Source organism: Triticum aestivum, chromosome 5B (genome assembly GCF_018294505.1).
Source record: "Triticum aestivum cultivar Chinese Spring chromosome 5B, IWGSC CS RefSeq v2.1, whole genome shotgun sequence".
NCBI classification, from domain to species: domain Eukaryota; kingdom Viridiplantae; phylum Streptophyta; class Magnoliopsida; order Poales; family Poaceae; genus Triticum; species Triticum aestivum.
Window position 1 is genome coordinate 466851921 of NC_057807.1, and position 21780 is coordinate 466873700.

General features: G+C 45.6%; 1 protein-coding gene across 1 annotated transcript; it reads left to right on the forward strand.

The window, feature by feature from the left end:
• Positions 1-10190: 10190 nt before the first annotated feature.
• LOC123112522 (type I inositol polyphosphate 5-phosphatase 13) lies at positions 10191-16874 on the forward strand. Its single transcript, XM_044533531.1, has 11 exons — positions 10191-11395; positions 11539-11791; positions 11901-12708; positions 13456-13580; positions 13706-13790; positions 14188-14341; positions 14468-14505; positions 14580-14847; positions 15043-15166; positions 15261-15621; positions 16032-16874. The coding sequence occupies exons 1-11, from the start codon at positions 10456-10458 to the stop codon at positions 16434-16436; spliced, it is 3561 nt and encodes a 1186-aa protein (XP_044389466.1). The 5' UTR covers positions 10191-10455; the 3' UTR covers positions 16437-16874.
• Positions 16875-21780: the final 4906 nt, after the last annotated feature.

Here is a 21780-nt window from a genome sequence, read left to right on the forward strand (position 1 = left end):
AACTCCATCTCTTGAAGACTCTGACTATTCTTCCTCTGCGGCAACTGTAAATGCCAATGTGATCGATGATGAGGACGATGCAACTTCACCGCCCCCTACTTCTGCACGCATCGACACTGCACCAAGTTCGTCTGCACCGCCAACCAACAACGACAACCCTGCTGCTTCACCTACTCCTCAAGAAGACGAGTAGATGCTCTATGTCTTCAAACCTTTTTGGTCATTACTGACAAAAGGGGGAGAAGCATATGAGTTGATAGTCTTCAAGTGGGTTCATAAGGGCGGTTGCTTTATATTTTTGCCTAGTGCTTACAACTCTTGCCTTTGATACACTTCGTTCGTTGAGTTGTAACACTTAAACTTGATGGTCGTCTACTACTTATTTGCGTTTCCACGTGCGATGATAACTTCCGCACTTAGATCATTCTACAGACGTCCATTTTTCATTATGCATTACATTCTCTTAGCTATATCATTTCGTGCATGATGAATTATCTTCATAAGTTGAAGAGGATCTCCACAAGTACAACCTGCCATGTGCATTTGCATTCCAAAAGCAAATTATTTATATGCACATCTTCAGGGGGAGCCCTTGCCACTTATGAAGACAATACGCTATCCTTTACAATTTCACATACTTCTTTCCCGTTGAAAACTTCAACCAGTTTGTCATCAATCACCAAAAGGGGGGAGATTGTAAGTGCATCTAGTGCCACCCCTAGTTGGTTTTGGAGTATTGACGACAAAGTTGGTTGAGGGACTAATGCGTTTGTGAGAATTGCAGGATAACACAGGTAGTGTCCCTCATTGATTCGGTTTACCTACCGGAGATGACCCCTAAAAATGCATGAAGACATTGAAGACAATGGTGGTGTGTGAAGATGTTCACATTGAAGACTATGACATGAGAAGACATTGAGTGAAGACTATGGAGCGCGAAGACTGAGTTGTTTTGTTGTTTCCTTTTCTTCTTTGTTGAGTCATAGGAACCACCATACTGTTAAGTGGGGTCCAAGTGAACTAAGTCAGAGTGACTAAAGTGATGCTCAACCCAAAGCCTTTGTCTTTGAGCGAATAAAATGAGAGCAAATCTTATCCAGAGCTGGATGAGTCAGCTTTGCTTGTATCCCAAGTAAAGTTGCCGTCTGTGTTTGAAATCTGACCGTTGGAACATATGTCAGTTCCTTAGTGACCCAGGGTCATTTCGGACATATCAGGTTGGGTTGCCTTGTGGCTATAAATAGCCCACCCCCTACACCATAAATTGGTGGCTGCTCAGAGTTAGTTTACGGCTTTTGTCGTTTTGAGAGCAACCCACCTCGAAGCCTTTGAGAGAGAAATCCTTGCGAGGACAAAGCCCAAACACCCAGAGCCAAAGAGTGTTAGGCATCACTGAAGTCTTTCTGTCTGTGTGACCTGAAGACTTGTTACACTTGAGGATTGTGTATCCTCCAGCCGGTTAGGTGTCGCGTTCTGAGCATCCAAGAGTCATTGTGGATTGCCGGTGAACGAAGTCTGTGAAGGTTCGGAAGTCTACCTTGAAGACTTACCAGAGTGATTGGGCGAGGACTGTGTGTCCTTAGCTCAAGGGGAATAAGGTGAAGACGCGGTCTTCTGAGTTGAATCTCAGCCTCCCTAACCAAACGTACAGTTGTCACAACAACTGGAACTGGTTCAACAAATTCTGTGTCTTCAACAAGTGACTGGCTCTATCCCTTCCCTCCTTTACTTTGAGTTTGTCTTCGTGAAGTCATTGCTTATCTGTCTTATCTGTTTGACTTCATTGCTTGACTACTATTGTTGATTGGCTTCAGACTATCTTCCATCCTGATCCTTACTACCTAGCTGCTATTAGTCTTCGTACGTTAACACTATTGCATACTTGACTATGGCTTGCTTGTTGTAGTTTATCTTCCGCTGCATATCAATTAGGTCTTTTCTATTGTTTGTCTTCAAAACTTCCACGTTTTGAAGACTTTGATAAAAATCGCCTATTCACCGCCCCCCCTCTAGTCGATAACTAGCACTTTCAAAGGGGGTATCTGGATAGCCGGACTATATACTTTGGCCGGACTGTTGGGCTATGAAGATACAAGATTGAAGACTTCGTCCCGTGTCCGGATGGGACTCTCCTTGGCGTGGAAGGCAAGCTTGGCGATTCGGATGTAGATCTCCTCCTCTATAAACCGACTCTGTGTAACCCTAGCCCCCTCCGGTGTCTATATAAACCGGAGGGTTTAGTCTGTAGGACACAACAACAATCATACCATAGGCTAGCTTCTAGGGTTTAGCCTCTCTGATCTCGTGGTAGATCAACTCTTGTAATACTCATATCATCAAGATCAATCAAGCAGGAAGTAGGGTATTACCTCCATCGAGAGGGCCCGAACCTGGGTAAACATCGTGTCCCCAGCCTCCTGTTACCATTAGCCTTAGATGCACAGTTCGGGACCCCCTACCCGAGATCCGCCGGTTTTGACACCGACAGGGGGTCCAGCAACTGGACCTACATGCGTGTGGCCCTTGCATTTGTACGAAAGGGTGGTGTGGTGTATGAATACTCTATGCACATCCTTGACGTGGCAGACCCCTACCCCCTCTCGGTGTTGGTCAACGTCGTAGACCGTCCGAGGCCACCTCGTGGCCGCTCGGCCGGTACACCCCCTCTTGGTAGAGTGTAACAATAATAGTAAGGTGATTAGTCAAGCATGTAAAAATATCACTTACCACTACCCCCTCGGTGCCGGTCAACGCCATAGACCGCCAGGGGCACCGGATGACCTCTCGACCGGGAAGCCGCACGAGGGGGGTTCCGGCAGCCGCCCCAACATGCGTGTGGCCTAGGAATACGTATGAAAGGGTGGTGTGGTGTCCGAATAACCAGTGCAAAACACTAACATGGCAGATGCCTCACATATCGGACACACGGGCAGGAACGTCGATCACTGGATGCGTGTTGTCCCCCAAATCGGGCCGATGGTGGGCAATCATGTGAGTGGATAGCCTCAGATTGGTCTGATGCCTCGCACTGACCTGCAGTAACACGTACAAGCAGGTATTCACCGTGCCCTACCCCCTCTCGGTGTCGGTCAACGCCATAGACCGTCGGGGCCACCGGATGACCTCTTGGCCAGGAAGCCACACGAGGGGGATTCCGGCAGCCGCCCCAACAGGCGTTTATTATAATGTTCCCAAATTAGACACAAAGGTGCATCTTAACATTACAAACAATGTTGCTAAATAGAGTTTCCTATTTTTTTGTACAAAAAATCAATTTTCATTTTCTAAGTGTCAAAACTGGGTGTTTTTTGTGAAGCAGCTACAAAAATGAGGGTGCGAAATGGCACCACCATAATTATCACAGTAAGTAGACCATACTTTATGCACAATTCCCAAGTTTTATGGATTTTCTAGTTTTCTAGCTACTTTTGCACATTTAAATGACTTTATGTCAATTTCCCGAAAGTAATTCAAAATTGAACTTTAAGTGTGTGATATCTCAGTCATAAAAATTAGCAAAAAATATTTCTAGATACACAATTAGTCATTATATGGGAGAACCACTTAGAGTTTTGTGAGATTCAACCCCTTGTGATGAATAGCCATGTTGACCATTTTGACCCCGTGTTGAAGAAAATGAAAGAAAAAGAATACAAGTTTAAAAAATGCAATCCTTTCGCATGGAGTCCTTTTATGTGTACTAGTTGCGAGAAAAAATACCAAACCTTCAATATAATAAATTTGAAAAAAAATCCTTCACAAAACGGGCTATCGTGTATGAACATTCATGGCTTTCAAGTCAAAGGACCAAGGTGATGGTCATATTCGTTACATAGTTTATTAAAATGTCCCCAAATTGGACAGATAGGTGCATCTTGACATTAGAAACAATGTTGCCAAATAGAGTTTCCTACTTTTTTATACAAAAAATCAATTTTCATTTTCTAAGTGTCAAAAATGGGTGATTTTTAGTATGAAGCAAGTACAAATCTCAGGGTGCAAAATGGCACCACTCCAATTATCACAGTAAGTAGACCATATTTTATGCACAATTCCTAAGTTTCATGGATTTTCTAGTTTTCTAGATACCTTCCCACATTTAAATGACTTTACATCAATTCCTTAAAAGTAATTCAAATTTGAACTGCAAGTGTGTGATAGCTCTGTCATAAAAAATAGCAAAAATTACTTTTAGGTACACAAATAGTCATTATATGGGAGAACCACTTAGAGTTTTTGAGAGATTCAACCCCTTGTGATGAATAGCCATGCCGACCATTTTGACCCCGCTTTGGAAAAACTGAAAGAAAAAGAATACAAGTTTAAAAAATGCAATCCTTTCGCATGAGTCCTTTTATGTGTACTATTTGCGAGGAAAAATATCAAACTTTCAATATAACTAATTTGAAAAAAGTTCCTTCACAAAACGGGCTATCGTGTATGAACATTCATGACTTTCAAGTCAAAGGGCCAAGATGACATACATATTCATTGTATTGTTTAGTATAGTGTGCCCAAATTAGACACATTGGTGCGTCTTGGCATTACAAATAATGTTGCCGAATAGAGTTTCCAATCTTTTTTATACAAAAAAGTTACTTTTCATTTTCTAAGTGTCAAAAATGGGTGTCTTTTGTGAAGCAAGTACAAAAAACAGGGTGCAAAATGGCACCATTCCAATTATCACAGTAAGAAGACCATATTTTATGCACAATTCCAAAATTTCATAGATTATCTAGTTTTCTAGCTACTTTCGCACATTTAAATGACTTTATGCCAATTTTCCAAATGTAATTCAAATTTGTCACAAATGAGTATTTTTTGTGAAGGGAGTACGAAACCAAGGTGCAAAATGGCACCACTCTAATTTCCAAAGAAAGTAGACCATATTTGATGAACAATAAATAATAAAAAAGGAAAAAAAACATGTATTTACCGAGTGTAACACTCGGTAAAGTTTACTTGCATGTGATTGGTTGGAAGGCAATGCCACGAATCGATGACGTGGCAAGCATACAACCACATATCTTGTACCACTCTGGAGATCACAACCACACACGTCACACGTCGCTGTCACAACAGACACAAACACACTCACCTATATATGCATCTCACTCACACAGCCACACACTGCCTTATCCTCTCTCTCGTCTCTCGCACTCACACGCGTCCATGGAGGGCTCGAAGCACGCCGGCGTAGGACTTGAGCAGCCGCAGCACGCGGCGGCGGACTCCGACAGGGCCACCACCTTAAGGCACGACTCGAGGTTCACATGCGCGCCATCCGGACTCGGTTCGCCCGCATGCCGATGCCGAAGTACTCCGCCAAGGCCGCGACCTTGAGGCATTCGTCCCTGCCGCTCCGACCAAGCCCATGCGCGAGCACGACGAGAGAGTCGACGACCCCGCGAGCTCCAACGCAGGGAGGCTGAAGGGCGCACGCACGCGCGAGCAGCAGTATGCGTCGGCGGTGAACACAAGCAGCCGCACGCGGTGACAGCGGCGAGCAGAGCACAAGCAGCAGTCATACGTGGAGCTAGCTAGCTCAAGCACAAGCAGCAGCAACACGTAGAGCTAGGTAGCGAGCCAGCGAGCAGTATCCATCGTCAGTACCGAGTGCGACGACCCCGGGCGGCGGCGGCAGCAGCACCCTGTCGTCTTTTTTTTTTAATTCAGCTCAATAGTTTTACCGAGTGCACCCACTCGGCAATGCCTTGTCCGTTTGCCGAGTACCTGCTGCGCCGTCTCCGTTCGTCGCCGGTAAGTCACTTTATTTTGCCGAGCGCCCGACATTTGGCTCTTTGACAAACTCCTGTTTGCCTGAGAGCTGTATGTCGGGTGGCCTTTGCCGAGTGTAGCTCGCGGCAAAGCCTTTGCCGGCGGGATTTGGTCCTTTGGAGTGTTTGTGGCACCCGGAGTATGTGCTGATCCCAATAGTGTGAAGTACAAGTTTGTCGCATGGGGAATTGGGAGTACAAGTTAAGTCTAAGAAAAATATATTAAAACCTATCAATATAAGATTTAGTTTTGAAGCTCTTGGCACAACTAACGCAACTGTGAAAATAGTCTGTAATTTGACGTCCAGTTAAGAGATATTTCATTTTGGAAAACCATATATATATATATATATATATATATATATATATATAGGGAAAATCCATCCTACCACCCGGTGGTAGTTACCCCACATGTTTCATATACTAGCATATGATACTATATATACTATTTTATTATTTTTAATATGTTCATATATTATATCTAAGATATTCCAAAACAAGTTACATGAAAAAATTGCATATGAGCCCATAGTTTTTGTTATATTTGTGAAATACATACATATTTGTACGTAAAAAAGAACATGCTCAAAAAAGGGTACATACTACCTAAAAATTTGTATATATACTACCTAATCATTGTTATATACTACATACTACACGTACATACTCTCGGTTTAGACAGATACTACATACAACATACAAAACACAAGTGGTGGTAACTACCACTGCTTGTAGAAAACATTTGTCCTATATATATATATATATATATATATATATATATATATATATATATATATATATATATATATATATATATATATATATATATATATATATAGCAAAAGAAAGCATGTACCAACCCTCCCACCCATCACCTATCGTTACCAGAGAATTTTTCATGTTTTGCGGGCTTAGTGAGACCCACTCTTGCATCCCTAAGACCAATTGGTTGTATGAAGCAATTCCTTTGTCATGGTGTGGGTTGGTAGATGATACCTCACACGTTGTTGCGGGAATAGCTAACAAATAATTTGATTTTTAGAAAGAAATTTTGCAAATAGACACTAGATCATAAATAATATTAGGGAGTACTTAGAACTCATCTGGATGAGATATAATTAGGTCTCATTTACTTTAAAAACAAGAACAGATATAACCCACGTCAGCACACACACATCTTATAGCATCACATCCAATGGTTATAAAAGGTGAATGAGACCAAATTATATCTCATCTAGATGAGTTCTAGCAAAACTGATAATATTATATTTTGTTTAGAAGAGATATTGTTTAGAGTAAACGCGATGAGCTGAAAATGTGTGTGTGTGTGTGTGTGTGTGTGTGAATTTTCCTAATAATTCCTTACCCTGACAATATATCATCGAGGTGATGAGAAAGTAGAGACATCCCAGTCGGCCATTGGCAGAACCTAAAAAAGGATGGCAGTTATTGTTGTGCATTTCATAAAAGGCATATCTTGCACTAGAAAAAACTAAAATGCGAGCCCACTCGTAATATAACTTTCTATATAAAAAAGTTGCTTACAATGGATGTGGAGTTTCTGAGCCAGAGCTCACATGAGCTTGGGTGAACAGTAAAATTCAATAAAAACAAATCAAAAATTCTGATTTTTTTTGTACAAACATTGACAAAAAATTTACGTGTTTGCAAAAATTCATCTTGAAATCACATTTTTGAAAGCCATCATAAAAAAACAAAAATGATGCTTCAACAATGTTGTTTTCGAAAGCATTTTGGAGTGTTGATTTTGTTTCTTTTGCCACGATTTCCAAAAATGTCTTTTCAACATGAAATTTTGTGAGCACATAAAACTTTTGGTAATATTTGCACCAAAAATATTTCAATTATTTTTTTTAGATTTTACTGTCCATCCCAAGCTCAAATGAGCTCGGGAGTAGAACATGATTTTTGCCTTACAAAACAATAGGCTCACTCCTACATGAAGTATAGCAGTTTGCTGCACAAGGTACGCTTCTTGCCAAAACAACCTTGTGCAGTGTACTAATATTATATATTCACGACGACATACCTAGGTAGCGATGATTTCTTTCAGCCTTATCTGGTGTCCAACTACCATGCTTCTGTAGTCGGACTCGATGGTGATCATCGTCGAGGGGCCGGCCTCTTCCTCCTTCATCCTCTTCTTCTTTTGCTCAGCCTTGTGCTTACAGAAGAACTAACGCTCGGCCTGGACATACTTTGGATGCTCCCGCGCGAACCTTGTCATCGCCGTGTCATCAATATCGCCGGGAGCAAAGAGAATTACCGGCCTATTCTTCTCCTCCTCCTCCTTCTCGTTCATCCGCCAAATGTTAATATTCTTCGGCCCAATTAGCCCCGTGTCTGCCTGAGTCTCGATCTCTGGGAAGTTCATCCCGTGCCTCTGCCGGAGAAAATGCCACGTGGCAATGTCGTATGCACGCAGGACCATGTGACGGAGTTGAACATGTCGATTCAGTAGGAATAGCCATCGCACTGGAACTCCACACCGAAGTTTCCGGACTGCTTCTTCTGCACCCTGAAGAAGCCGGTCTTACTGTTCGAGATTTTCTTCAACGACATGGCGGCAACGCGACTATGGATCGAGCGGTGGCAACCGAGCTTCGAGAGGAGCGTCGGCGGCTGAGCGACGAGGAGTGGTGCCGCGCCCGAGCGTCTAGCGTCAAATGCGGCAGGCGGGGATCTCAAATGTCCGGTCGCGGGAGCTCGAATCGGGTGGCGGATTGGCGGCGGCGTAGCGGCACGAGAATCTCGAATAGAGCGGTGGAAGCGCGGCGGTGGCATGGCAACGGGTGCGTGTGGGGATCCGGTGGCAGCGGCGGGGCGGCAGGGGGAGCTCGAATCGGGCGGCGGTGAAAAGCCTATAACTTGGTACTGCATTTTTGGCTTCCGGGCCACCCCAATTTTCCAACTTCACAACTAACTATTTTGCTATGTTCTCCATAAGTTGGGAGTATTTACCCACCTTTTCTACTAGTAAGTGGATATCGATTTATTATTTCCCTCCTCGGACAGAGGAGGTTACCTCTCGAGGAAACGAACCAATCGTGCTCCAGTAAAAAAAGAGGAACAGGGGCCTCCCCTTCGGTTGGCCATATGTCGCCGCTCAAGGGATGGGGGTTGGACCTTCATCGTTGTGCCCCCATCCCCTTGGTCCACAGAGCCACACCCCCTTGTCGCACCTATTGATGTGAATACATCGAGCACCGCCGCCGCCCTGCATCGTATGCGCGCAATCGGAGGAGAATATATGTGGCGATGTCCCGTGCTCTTCCCTTCATTGACGATGCGCCTTAAGCAAAGCTCGGTGCCACCTTTGCCTCGTGCTCTTCCCTTCATCGACGACGCACCTTAAGCAAAGCTCGTGCCGCCTCTGCCATGTGCTCTTCCCTTCATCGACGACACGCCTTAAGCAAAGCTCGGTGCCGCCTCTACCGGCCCCGTGCTCTTCCCTTCATCGACGACGCACCTTAAGCAAAGCTCGGTGCCGCCTCTGCCTCGTGTCTTAGCAGAAAAAACTTGTTTAAACCTAGGATCTTGCAGAAGTATAAAATCGTCCTTGTAGACCATAAGACCCAGGTGGCCGCAACCTGCATAACAAATCGCCGCCCTGAAGAAGAAAAAAACCCAAGACAAGGCCCACATAACACCTCAGTTTCGACTGGACGGAGTCGAAGAGCACAAATCTCCTACGCTCCCTAAGAGGACTGAGGCTTGCCAACCATCATAGATTAGAACTGGAGCCAGATGACCAAGATGTACAACCACATTGTTCGTTGTGTAGGATAGTGCGATCGAGACAAACCTATAGGAAAAAAAAGCAAACCTAAAGAATCAGATTCGGGACACACCATCTTCTACACACCTCTCGATGATATGAAGAAGCATCACTGGTACGAGACAAGACTGGGAGACCTTATTCCACGTTGACCGCGACAACATCGCCTCACCGCCACAGAATGGTGACAATCCTAAATTTATTTTAACCCTACCACCATCAGACCGAAGACCTACGGTCACCGCCCCCTCCTGTTGTTGGAGCGACTGGCAGAGGAAGAAGGGGCGCTCGGACTCGCCGGCTAGTAGGGTAGGTCAGCCGCCGCCACCGCTCGTGTAGGTCAGGGAAAGAGGTGTGGCCCGTAAACAACCTAGGATGTTTCAAAGTATTAGGAATAATTTATCACATTTGAAATAAATTGGAACCTGGAACGTGTATACCCTACTGTCCCTACAATAACGTTTGCTTGGCTGACTGTTAGATTGTAACTAATCTTGTGGCAGTGCTAATTTAGGTGGCTTAGATTGAAGGAAATTTCATGCGAGGAGAAGAGAAATGACGAAAAGAGTGAAAAAATAGCCTTGGGCGCTGACAGTGGGGCCCGGTCCGCAGACAGGAGCACGCGACACGCGCCCCCCCTTGGCCTCCGTCTCCGACGGCCGCGGGTGGCGCGCGGGCTATCGGACCCCCGACCACTCCCTCCCCCGCGCCTCCCTCGCCGCGCCCTCCTCCCTCGCCTCGCCATCTTGACCATTTCCATCTTATCCCTCCCGCTCCCATTCCCAAGCCCAGCCCCAGGACCACTCACCGATCAGGCCGCACGCGCGCACATCAGATCGACCGGCCGTCGGCGGCGGGGGCGCGATCACGATCACACCCATGGAGCCCGACGACGAGGCGCTCAAGGAGCTGGCCGCCGCCTCGTCGCGGGCGCCGCAGCGGAGGGGCATCTCCTACAGCCAGCCGCTGTCGCGCGGGGACACCGCGTCCGCGCGCCGCGCCGCGCTCCGCAACCACAGCCTCGACGACGACCACATCCTCCCGGCCTCCCACTCCCTCTCCTACGCGCACCACGACCCCTCCGCCGGCGCCCCCGCCGGGTACCACCCGCCGCTCCCGCCGCAGCAGCAGCAGCAGCACCACCACCACCCCAGCGCCTCCTACTCCTCCGGCCCCAGCTCCCGCCGCTCCGTCGGCGGCGCCAGCGACGGCTCCATGACGCTCGAGCGCGCCATGTCCGAGTACGGCGGCGGCGCCGGCACCCTCCCGGAGTTCGTCGGCGCGGGCGGCGGCAAGGGCATCTTCCGCGTGCCGCTCCGCGCGGCAATGCACCCGCACCGCCCTCCCCCGCTCGAGGTGCGGCCCCACCCGCTCCGGGAGACGCAGGCCGGCTCCTTTCTCCGCACGCTCGCCTCCGATCCGCAGCGCCGCCAGCTCTGGGCCGGGGCCGAGTCCGGGATCAGGGTGTGGGCGCTCGACGAGGTGTTCGCCGGCTGGGGCGCTGGCGCGCGCCGCGGCGACGAGGAGAGCGCGCCCTTCCGCGAGGGCGTGCCGGCGCCGCCCGCGCTCTGCGTCGCCATGGACAAGGCCAACGGGCTGCTGTGGACGGGGCACAAGGACGGGAGGATCCGCTCGTGGCGCATGGACCTCGAGACGGCCGCCACGGCGCCCGCGCCTCCGCCTCCTGGTTCAGGCGGGGAAGGGAGCGTTGGGGGAAGCGCACACGGTGGACCCAACAGCGCCCCCGTGTTCAGGGAAGCCCTCACGTGGCAGGCCTACGGCCGGACGCCCGTGCTCTCCATGGCCATCACCTCATATGGTGAGCATGCCATCTACTGTAGTATTTATGATCTCCTCATATTGTGACAATGCATTTCTGTTGTATGTGCATATGTGCTTGCCAAGTGTGAAGATTTCTGACGAAATTGTATGCGCGGTTTGGTTTGACTTTGAATCTGACAGGTGAGATATGGTCGGGCTCAGAGGCTGGAGTCATAAAGGCATGGCCATACGACGCCATTGCCAAGTCCCTCTCGCTGTCACCGGAAGAGAGGCACATGGCTGCATTGTTGGTGGAGAGGGCATACATTGACCTCAGGAACCATTGCACAGTTGGCAACGTATGCTCTCTCCCTGCATCCGATGTTAAGTACATGCTCGCCGATCATTCTCGGGCCAAGGTTTGGACCCTGACAAGCATGACATTTGCTCTCTGGTATGCCTTCAGAAATACCAATATGAAATATTCTGTTTAGATTAGATTACCGTCTTCTTTGCCAGGTAGCTGCTTTAACTTGTAGATTGTACTGAAATGTGTGCCTCAGGGATGCTCGTACAAGGGAGCTGCTCAAAGTATTTGGAATGGATGGCCAAGTTGAGTCGGCTCGGCTAGATGCACCGGTCATGCCAGAGCAACCCATGGAGGAAGTAGAGGTCAAAGTAAAACCATCCAAGAAGGACAAGTCGGGAGGCTCTTTGAACTTCTTCCAGAAATCTAGGAATGCCTTAATGGGAGCAGCCGACGCGGTGCGCAGGGTTGCAACAAAGGGGACATTCGTCGAAGATAACCGGAGAACAGGAGCAGTGGCTCAAGCAGATGATGGGGCAATTTGGTCTGGATGCACAAATGGTTGCATTATCCAGTGGGATGGAAATGGGAACCGAATTCAGGAGTTCCAGCATCATACTTCTTCTGTGCAGTGCATAAAGGCACTCGGAGATAGGGTGTGGGTCGGCTACGCCAGTGGTACTGTTCAAGTCATGGATGTCGATGGTAACCTTCTCGCAGGATGGACCGGACATAGCTGCCCGGTCATAAGGATGGCGATTGGTGGTTCTTACATCTACACTCTGGCACATCACGGCGGTATCCGGGGATGGCCACTGACTTCCCCTGGACCTCTTGATGATGTTTTGCGAACTGAATTGGCTAACAAAGAATTGTCATACACTAGAATGGAAAAGATAAACATAATGGTTGGAAGTTGGAATGTAGCGCAGGGAAAAGCAACTGCCGAGTCACTTAAAGCATGGTTGGGTAGCGTAGCATCTGATGTTGGGTTAGTTGTCGTTGGATTACAAGAGGTCGAGATGGGTGCAGGTTTTCTCGCAATTTCTGCAGCAAAAGAAACTGTGAGATACTTTATCTCCCTTTCAGTCATTCATTTTGTTGCTGTTCAATCAATCAATTATTTAAAGCCTGTGTCGAAGTATGTACTGGTAGCTAAGAACATTAACAATAATCCTGCTTTAGGAATGTTAATTCGAAATATGTGGTTCAACATGCCAATCGCACTATCTTAGTAATTTACTTTTGTAAGAGTGGGGTTGTTCACTTTAGATTCCATTTGTGTGCTTTAGATCACTCTCAACTCTTGAATTTTCACCACCGAGGTTAGTTTTCTGACAACATATTTTTTTTCTAAAGCAATTACCACCATTCTTATGCGAAAAGAACACTTCAATACTGTTCCAAGTTGTAATGTTGTTCATTATACTCTGACTAACATGTTTTAGCCATATTTATTGCGGTTTTGCTGTTTTGTCTTTTCCTGATATTGTACAATTCAGTCATTAGTTGTTGCTTTCCCCAGCAACCAAGCTTATGGTTATCAATCATCAATGCGGCATGATTTATGTATTGTTTCATGGCAACTATGGTTTTTCTTGGACACTTCCAATTTTATGATATTCACTTGAATGAACCAAAATGTCATCTGCATCATTCTTTTTGCTAAGTCTATCTTATTTTGATTGTTTTACTTTCTCTCTCAAATTTAAAAATTATGATCTCCGTGATGGCTCATATTGTTGCTTTCATTATGTGTAAGTATCCCCGAGTCACACGCTTTACTGAACTTCCCTTGTTCCTGGTTTTAGGTAGGACTTGAGGGAAGTGCCAATGGTCAATGGTGGATAGACAATATAGGCAAAGCACTTGATGAGGGGACATCATTCCACCGAGTTGGTTCTAGGCAGTTGGCTGCATTGCTTATTGCTGCATGGTATGGGCCTATCATGAATTAGTTTTTTAGAATTACAATCAAATTTCTCTTGCCGCATAATGATAACCTGTTGAGTTTCCGTTCTCATGTGATATACATAATATGGAAAATGTTAACTTTTCAAGGGCAAGAAAAAGTCTTAAGCCATATGTCGGTGATGTTGAGGCTGCAGCAGTTCCATGTGGTCTTGGACGTGCCATCGGCAATAAGGTATATGATGGTATATATGTACAGACATTCAAGTTCCTCGTTGTAGCCTCCATTTTTGAAGGCTGTGTCCTTATGTACAACTACCATAATGACAAGTTTCTAAACATGAAGAATGAAAGTTGGAACGAAGTAATCGGTAGAGTACTCGCCAGATATTCGAGGATCTTTTCTTTGTATACTCCTTACAAGATAAAGGGCTTCTGTGGTATATATTATGTGGGAAAATGAAATTCTATTTACGATTTCATAAGCAAGCCTCTCTGAATAGGAAGAAACACTTGCATGCAGGAGCACATTCAAGTCACTGATCACTGCTCCGATTTATATTTTGTTGCATCTGTCTAAGTCATGCTCCCCAGTTATTTTCCTTGTGTCATGACAAGTGATTCTTCTGCAGGGTGGTGTAGGATTAAGAATAAGAGTCTACGATCGTAAAATGTGTTTTGTGAGCAATCATTTTGCTGCACATCTGGAAGCTGTTGCCAGGCGCAATGCTGACTTCGATCACATTTATCGTACAATGGCTTTCAACAAACCTCATGGATCCACATGTTCGTTTCCTATTTAATTTCCATATATTTTTGTATTGGACTTTAGGTGTTACATATGTATTGCATAATGTTGTTTCAAGCACCAAAAAGTACTTTCTCTAACCCTTGTGATTTCTTTTGTTTCAGCTTCTGCTACATCTGTCCAATTGCACAAAACAGTGAATGTACGTGTTCTCTAACCTTCAGGATATCCATACTGATGAATTATGCTAATGTCCAGATTTTGTGGTAATGGCAGGTTAATGGAAATCAGGTTGATGAGGTCAGGCCTGACTTGGCTGATGCTGATATGGTTGTCTTTCTTGGTGATTTCAACTACCGGCTTTATGGTATCACATATGATGAAGCAAGGGACATGGTTTCCCAAAGAAGCTTTGATTGGCTAAGAGAGAAGGATCAGCTTCGAGCAGAAATGAAAGCTGGAAAAGTATTTCAAGGAATGCGTGAAGGTCTGATCAAATTCCCACCGACTTACAAATTCCAAAAGCACGCGCCAGGTCTTGGAGGTATGCCTCTTTTGATTCTACAAGCATTTGATCAATTATTTTCTGTTCAGCGATGATTTTTTTTAAAGAAAAACTCTGCTCAGATCTTGCCACTGGCTCACTTAGAAATATATATTTCTTAATCGCTTTGTAATTTATTAGCACGTAGTAAATAAAACCATTGGTTCTGAAGCTTCTTATTCAACTGCCTTGTAGGGTATGATTCGGGTGAGAAGAAGCGGATACCTGCTTGGTGTGATAGGGTGCTATATCGCGACAGTCGTGCTGTATCAGTCGCCGAATGCTCGCTAGAGTGCCCTGTAGTTGCTGCAATTACATCGTCAGCTACTACAACACTTTTTCTTGATTTCTCCTTGTGATATCCCACCATTCCTTTCTTTCATATGCATATTGTTTTACCTCTGTTTTAATAGGTATGTAGCTGTCATGGAGGTCACAGAGAGTGATCATAAACCTGTGAGGTGCACATTTAGCGTTGATATTGCACGAGTAGATGAGTTAACAAGAAGACAGGAGTATGGAGAAATAATCGAATCGAATGAGGAAGTGCGGTCTATGCTTAAGGAGTCTTGTTTTGTTCCTGACAGCACAGTTAGCACAGAGGAAATTATATTGGAAAATCAAGAGAATATTGTTTTCCAAATTACCAATAATTGTGAAACAAGCAAAGCAGCTTTTGAAATCCTATGTGAAGGCCAGTCGACCAAAAAGGACGATGGGACTAAACCAGAGATTATTCCAAGGGCATCATTTGGCTTTCCACTTTGGCTTGAGGTATGAATGACTATATATATTTTTTACTTGCATACAACTAAATTTTCGACCAACTTTTTATGTTGTACCATCATGGTGTCTAAAGGTAACCTATAGGAACCATATGATCCATCGATGACTCCATGATGTGAAACTTCAGTCTATATGTAGGTCCTCACGGCAACCTATAGGAACCATATGATTCATCGATTATTACTCCTTATAATTTCTAGAAAAGATTATAAGAAACAAACTATGTAGCCATTTTCCCATATAGATCAATAATCGTTAGTCATTACTGAATCACTGCAGAAGTTTGACTGACCATGGCAGACAGTTGTTCTGAAGTGCGGGTTCTTTGGCATTCTCGATTTGTCTTTGCCTTTATGCTGAATACCATAACCAACTTCTAATTTACTATCGCACGACAGGTCCTACCAGCGAACGGTCTTATTAAACCAGGAGAAACCGTGGATATTACAATACACCATGAGGACTTCTACACACAAGAAGAATTTGTGGACGGGATACCACAAAACTGGTGGTGTGAAGACACCAGGGACAAGGAAGCTGTTATTATGGTAAACATAACTGGTAGCACCTCAACTGAAACCAAGACGCACATGATCAATGTCCGACATCGCTGCCCAGCAACATCAGCGCCCCCACCTATCAACCCACCGGTCACACTAACTCCACCAGTCAATAACATGCCCACTGAAGCGCCGTCTAAGCGTTCTTCCAAGAAGAAGGAGACGAGTCGTCAACAACAACAGGACTACGCGCAGTTCGCAAGCACGGAGGTGCATGATTTGTACCGCATGCGTTGTCCCTGAGGCCTGTAGAAAGGAATACAATCAATACTGCAGTTCTGTCTAGGAGATGGGGGGTCAGGGAAGCCTTTAGATGTCTCACATAAACCAGGAAGGGAAGGAGTTGCTCCGGTTCTGTACATATGCTTCACTTACCTCTACCAGCTGCCATTCTCTGTGTAGCCCAAACAAGGAGTCTAGAGTCATGCCACTGCTAAAAAATAAGTTGATTTTTTCCTCCTTGTTTCTTGAAGAGTGTTCTTTAGGGAGTGGGATTTTCCCTCTTGATTCTTAAGGAGTGTTCTTTAGGGGAAATTCGTCCTGTTAATGAATGGACAGTGATCAGTGTAATCTGTTTCATAGAATTACCTTAGGCTTGTTCTTTCCTTCACTCAAAACTGCTAATGATCTTGTAACTGATGGCTTATTCATTTTGTCAATAAGAGATCAATTCATTGTTCTCTTGAATCATCCAGAATTTTTTGTGCCCAAGAGTCTTCCATGGTGATTATATCAGTCATCATACTGACCTTCAAATTTTGATCTCAGTTTGTACTTTGTAGTTGTGCAGGATAGGCGATAACAGTACACATTTTTGTTCAGCTGAAGTGTGCTTCATTTTTGCTGCAAATTAAATGAACTTGAGTCTGGACCGAGAAACTATGCTGAGACAGATTTTTTGGTGCAAGATTTTTTTTACTGTTTTCTTATTCTGGTTTAGTGTTCAATGCATAGAGGCATAGGGGCATCTTGCACCACACAAAAAGATTTTTTATTCTTTCTATTTTATTTTATTTTACTGTTCATCACAGGGTCATCTGAGTCCGGGTTCCGAAACGTCACGTTGAGAGTAGAGTTTGTTACAGATAACCCTTGGATGCCACATGGAAGACTACTCGTGTAATACAATAGACCCTAATTTCTTTGCACCGTGGTGATCCACAAGTTCGCCTTAGTCACGATGTTGTTGAGAAGGATTGCAGGAGAGGCACTCTTGTGGTGGAATTCCCTAGCGTTACACTCATTTCAAATGGTCCAAGACACATGCATGGCAAGTGAAAAGCCATGGATTTTCCAATGAGATGTGCCCTTGCAGGTTCTACTTGCCTACCAGTTCTTCATGGAGTCCCCGGTATGCCATGTAGATGTGTCAATGCCCTCAAGGTGAAGCTTATCAATGATCGAGGCGATTCCCGGTAGTGATTTTCATTACAATGTGCACAAAGTAGAAGAGGGATATATACATGTATATACATATGCAAAGAGGGGGTGAGGGGATTACAAGGGGTTAAACAAAACATGGCCATGTGGACGGCACAACATGGTCCACATAGGCCCTTTTATAAAAGGATCGTGCCAGCTGGAAGTTTTCGCCTTGTGGATTGGCCTGACACGCGATCTAAAAGGGATGACCCGCATTGATTTTTGACCTTGTGGGCCGTTTCGGTCTTCTGGGCCTTTTGTTTTTTAGGTTATAAAGGCTAAAACAGCTCCAACCAGTGCTTATGAGTGTTTGCACTTTATGAAGAGGAACCGATCAAAAAATAACAGTTTTTGTGCACTCAAGCTTGACATGATGAAGGCATATGACAGGGTGGAGTGGAACTACCTCCGGTCCATCATGGAGAAGTCAGGCTTTGCTCCGCAGTGGATCACAGTCATCATGAATATGGTGAGCTCAGTTTCGTTCTCGGTTATGTTTAATGGAAGAAAGTCCGAGGAATTTAAACCTACTCGTGGCATTCGACAGGGAGATCCCATCTCTTCATATCTTTTCTAGTTGGCAGCAAAGGGCCTTTCGTGCCTTTTGAAATCATAAAATGAGTCATCCCAGCTCAGCGGCATTAAGGTGGCACCATCGGCTCCGCCGGTGAACCATCTTTTATTCGCGGATGACAGCCTGTTGTTTTTCAGGGCAAGTATTAATGGAGTGGAGGATGTGTCAAACCTATTGGATTCATATTGCATGGCTTCTGGGCAGAGAATAAACCGAGACAAATCTTCAATCTTCTTTAGCAAAGGTACTCCGGGTATAGTCCGAGATGCAGTGAAGGGGTTTCTCCATGTCCCCAATGAATCTCTCAGTGACAGGTACTTGGGGATGCCCACTGACGTGGGGCTTTTGAAGAATGGAACTTTCAAGTATTTTGAGTGATCGTGTATGGGATAAAGTTAAAGGTTGGATGAGCAAATGTCTGTCGGCAGGCGAAAAGGAGGTCCTAATTAAATCGGTTGCCCAAGCAATTCCGGTATACTCTATGTCTTGTTCTAAGCTTCCGAGAGGACTATTTGATCATATAAAATCAATTATCAGGAAGTTCTGGTGGGGGTGCAAGCAAGGAGAGAGAAAGCCCGCTTGGGTTTCATGGGACGTGATGACAAGACCAAAGCACGTGGGAGGACTCGGTTTCAGAGATCTTGAACTCTTCAACCTAGCTTTATTGGCAAGACAGACATGGAGAATCTTTATGGAGCCCTCATCTTTGAGTGCCAAAATTCTCAAAGCTAGTTACTTCCCAGAGACAACTCTGCTAGAGGCCGAACTGGGATCCCGGCCATCTCAAATTTGGCGTGCCATACTTGAGGGAAGGGATGTATTAAAGCAAGGGATTATCAAGCGGATTGGGAATGGTCAAAATACGGACATTTGGGTGGACAACTGGATTCCTAAAGAAACTTCACCGAGGCCGATCACTTCGCTCGTACAAAACCCTCCGACTAAAGTGGCAGAACTGCTGTCACCGGCGATGGGGGCATGGAACGAAGAGTTAGTCCGCTCGGTCTTCATCAAGTTTGATGTTGATGCTATTCTAAAAATCCCTGTCTGTACACGGAATATCGATGATTTTTGGGCTTGGTATCCTGATAGGAAAGGAAGATTCACAGTGAGTTCTGCATACAGATTTCTGGTTAGCACAAAGATGCAGCGGGAAGAATGGTTGGAGGGCAGAAGTGGAACATCTTCAAGAGAAGATGAGAAGGCTTGGACTGCTATATGGAAGATGTCGATTCCTTCTAAGATAAAGGTTTTCTTGTGGCGGTTGGGGCATCATTCTCTGCCAACGACCGATGTTTTGCATCACAGAAAAATGGCGCAGTAGGATGTATGCCCATTGTGCGGCTGCCGGGACTCCTGGAGACATGCGTTAGTGTCATGCACCATGGCGAGGGTATGTGCATTATCGAATGAGGGAACAGTATCAAAGATGGTGCAACTTGATGGTCCGAGTGCTAGGAATTGGTTGTTTGAACTGATTGGATCTTTGGACCGCTCAGAGTTCACAAAGATGGTGGTAACCTTATGGGCGTTGTGGTATGTGAGGGGAAAGCAATTTACGAATCAATCTTCCAAAGCCCTCAGTACACTATATCTTTTGTGAACGACTTTATAGCAGAGCTGGAGCAACTCCCAACAAGGGCGGTGTCCTCGGCTGGAGCAGGAGCTGCCAACAACCAAACACAATGATGGCTTGCTCCGGCTGCGGGTGCAGTCAAGGTGAATGTAGATGGGGCGATAGCAAGAAACAGGAGAGGCGGGGATGTTGTAGCTCTGTGCCGCGACCACAATGGTACATATCTTGGCTCCTCGGCGGTGGTATACCAGGGGATATCCGACCCGATGATTCTGGAAACATACGCGTGCAGAGAAGCTCTAGCATTGGCGGAAGACCTTGCAGTTCAGGACGTCATGGTGGCATCTGATTGTCAAGGAGTAGTTAATGACATCAACCATGGGACAGGGGGTCCGAATGCAGCACTTACACATGAAATCATAGCTCGTAGTTCCATATTTTCCTCTTGTTCGTTCCTGCATGAGCGCAGGAACTTTAATTTTGAGGCTCACAACCTCGCCAAATTTGCTTGTAAATTAGGTACCGGTAGACATGTTTGGTTGGGCATCCCTCATGACCCAGACTTTATACCTATGAACATTACTTTGAATCAATAAAATCTGCAAGGTTACTCAAAAAAAGCCCCAACCAGTGCTAAAAGGTCCAACTTGGGGCGCGTGTCGGGCCGTGTCAGGATCATGCCAGGCCGACCCATGAATAAAAGGGTTGTGCTGGGCCAGCCCAGCACGTCAAGGTTGCGGGTCGATCAAAGTTGATTTTTGACATGGCCTTTTAATTTTTAGGTTAAAAAGCCAAAACAACCCAAATATGTCAAAACAGCCCCAAACAGTGCTAAAATGGCCGACTTGGGCCATGTGTCGGGTCGTTCCTGAGTTGTGCCATGCTGACCCATGAGTAAAAGTGTTGTGTTGGGCCAGCCCGACACAACATGGCCGCATGTCGTCCCGAGTTGATTTTTGACCTTGTGGACCGTTTCGGTCTTCCGGGCATTTTTATTTTTTGGTTAAAAAGGACAAAATAACCCTAAAAATGCCAAACCGACCCTAAAAATGACCAAACCACCACTTCAAAAAAGGTCAAAACAACCCCAAATAATGCTAAAAGGGCCAACTTGGGACGCGTGTCGGGCCAAGCCATTCTGGTCCGCGAATAAAAGGGTTGTGTCAGTCCGGCCTTAAGGCTTGGCTTTGGGGATCAGTCTTGTTACGTGGTGGGCCGAAGGCCGGCCCGTCCCTTTTATTCACGTGCCATGCCAGGCCAAAAATCAGTGTCCACGGGCCAGCCTTAAAAGCACACCCCATATGCCTTGGTTTGGGTTAAATGAGGGAGGAAAGCTAAGATGTTCTCGAGTTTGCAAGAGTTGGTTTCTTCATCAAAAAAGGGAAACGATGGAGTTCTCCTTTGAACATGAAAAGCAAGAGTCTAGAGTAGGGTTGAATTTTGCATTGCGTTATTTTCATAAGCCATTGCAGCAGCGAAGGGAACTTCAGTGAAGAAGGGTTTGGCGAAGGCAACTCCAACACAGGTGATGCATGCATGAAGAATGGAGTCCAAGTTAATATTGACCTCGATTTAGCGCCGATAGTATCAGCGAAAAGACAAAGCCAGAAAAACATGGTCATTAGTCTCCAGGATGTTGATGTTATAACAAAGGACCGCTGTAAAAAACATAGATATTTCTCTTTATAAACATGTCCCTTATGTTTAACTATCATTGAGAAGAATCTCATGGCGGCCCGAACTTCAAATGTGGATCCCTAGGCGGTCCGGAAGAACATCAACAACTAGGAGCTTGTGGCGGCGGGGGTAAGCTCAGACGGGCACACATGAGAGTAAACTGAAGCGTATGTTGGTCTGGGTGGCCTTCTCGAGCTTCATGTGTGCACGCGAAGGAGCGGTGTGGCTAAATAAAGTGTGTTGGTGGCGCCGTAGCAGAGGAGATGTGGGATATGATGTGATGACTCTAGCCACGTCAGTGATCCTTATTTGCAAATAGACTATGAATTGTACGTTGG

Coding starts and splice junctions, on each gene's coding strand:
- LOC123112522 (XM_044533531.1), top strand. CDS start 10,456: ATGGAGCCCGACGACGAGGCGCTCAAGGAGCTGGCCGCCGCCTCGTCG. Junction 12,709..13,455: donor TTTCTGCAGCAAAAGAAACT/GTGAGATACTTT, acceptor TCCTGGTTTTAG/GTAGGACTTGAGGGAAGTGC. Junction 15,167..15,260: donor GTAGTTGCTGCAATTACATC/GTCAGCTACTAC, acceptor CTGTTTTAATAG/GTATGTAGCTGTCATGGAGG.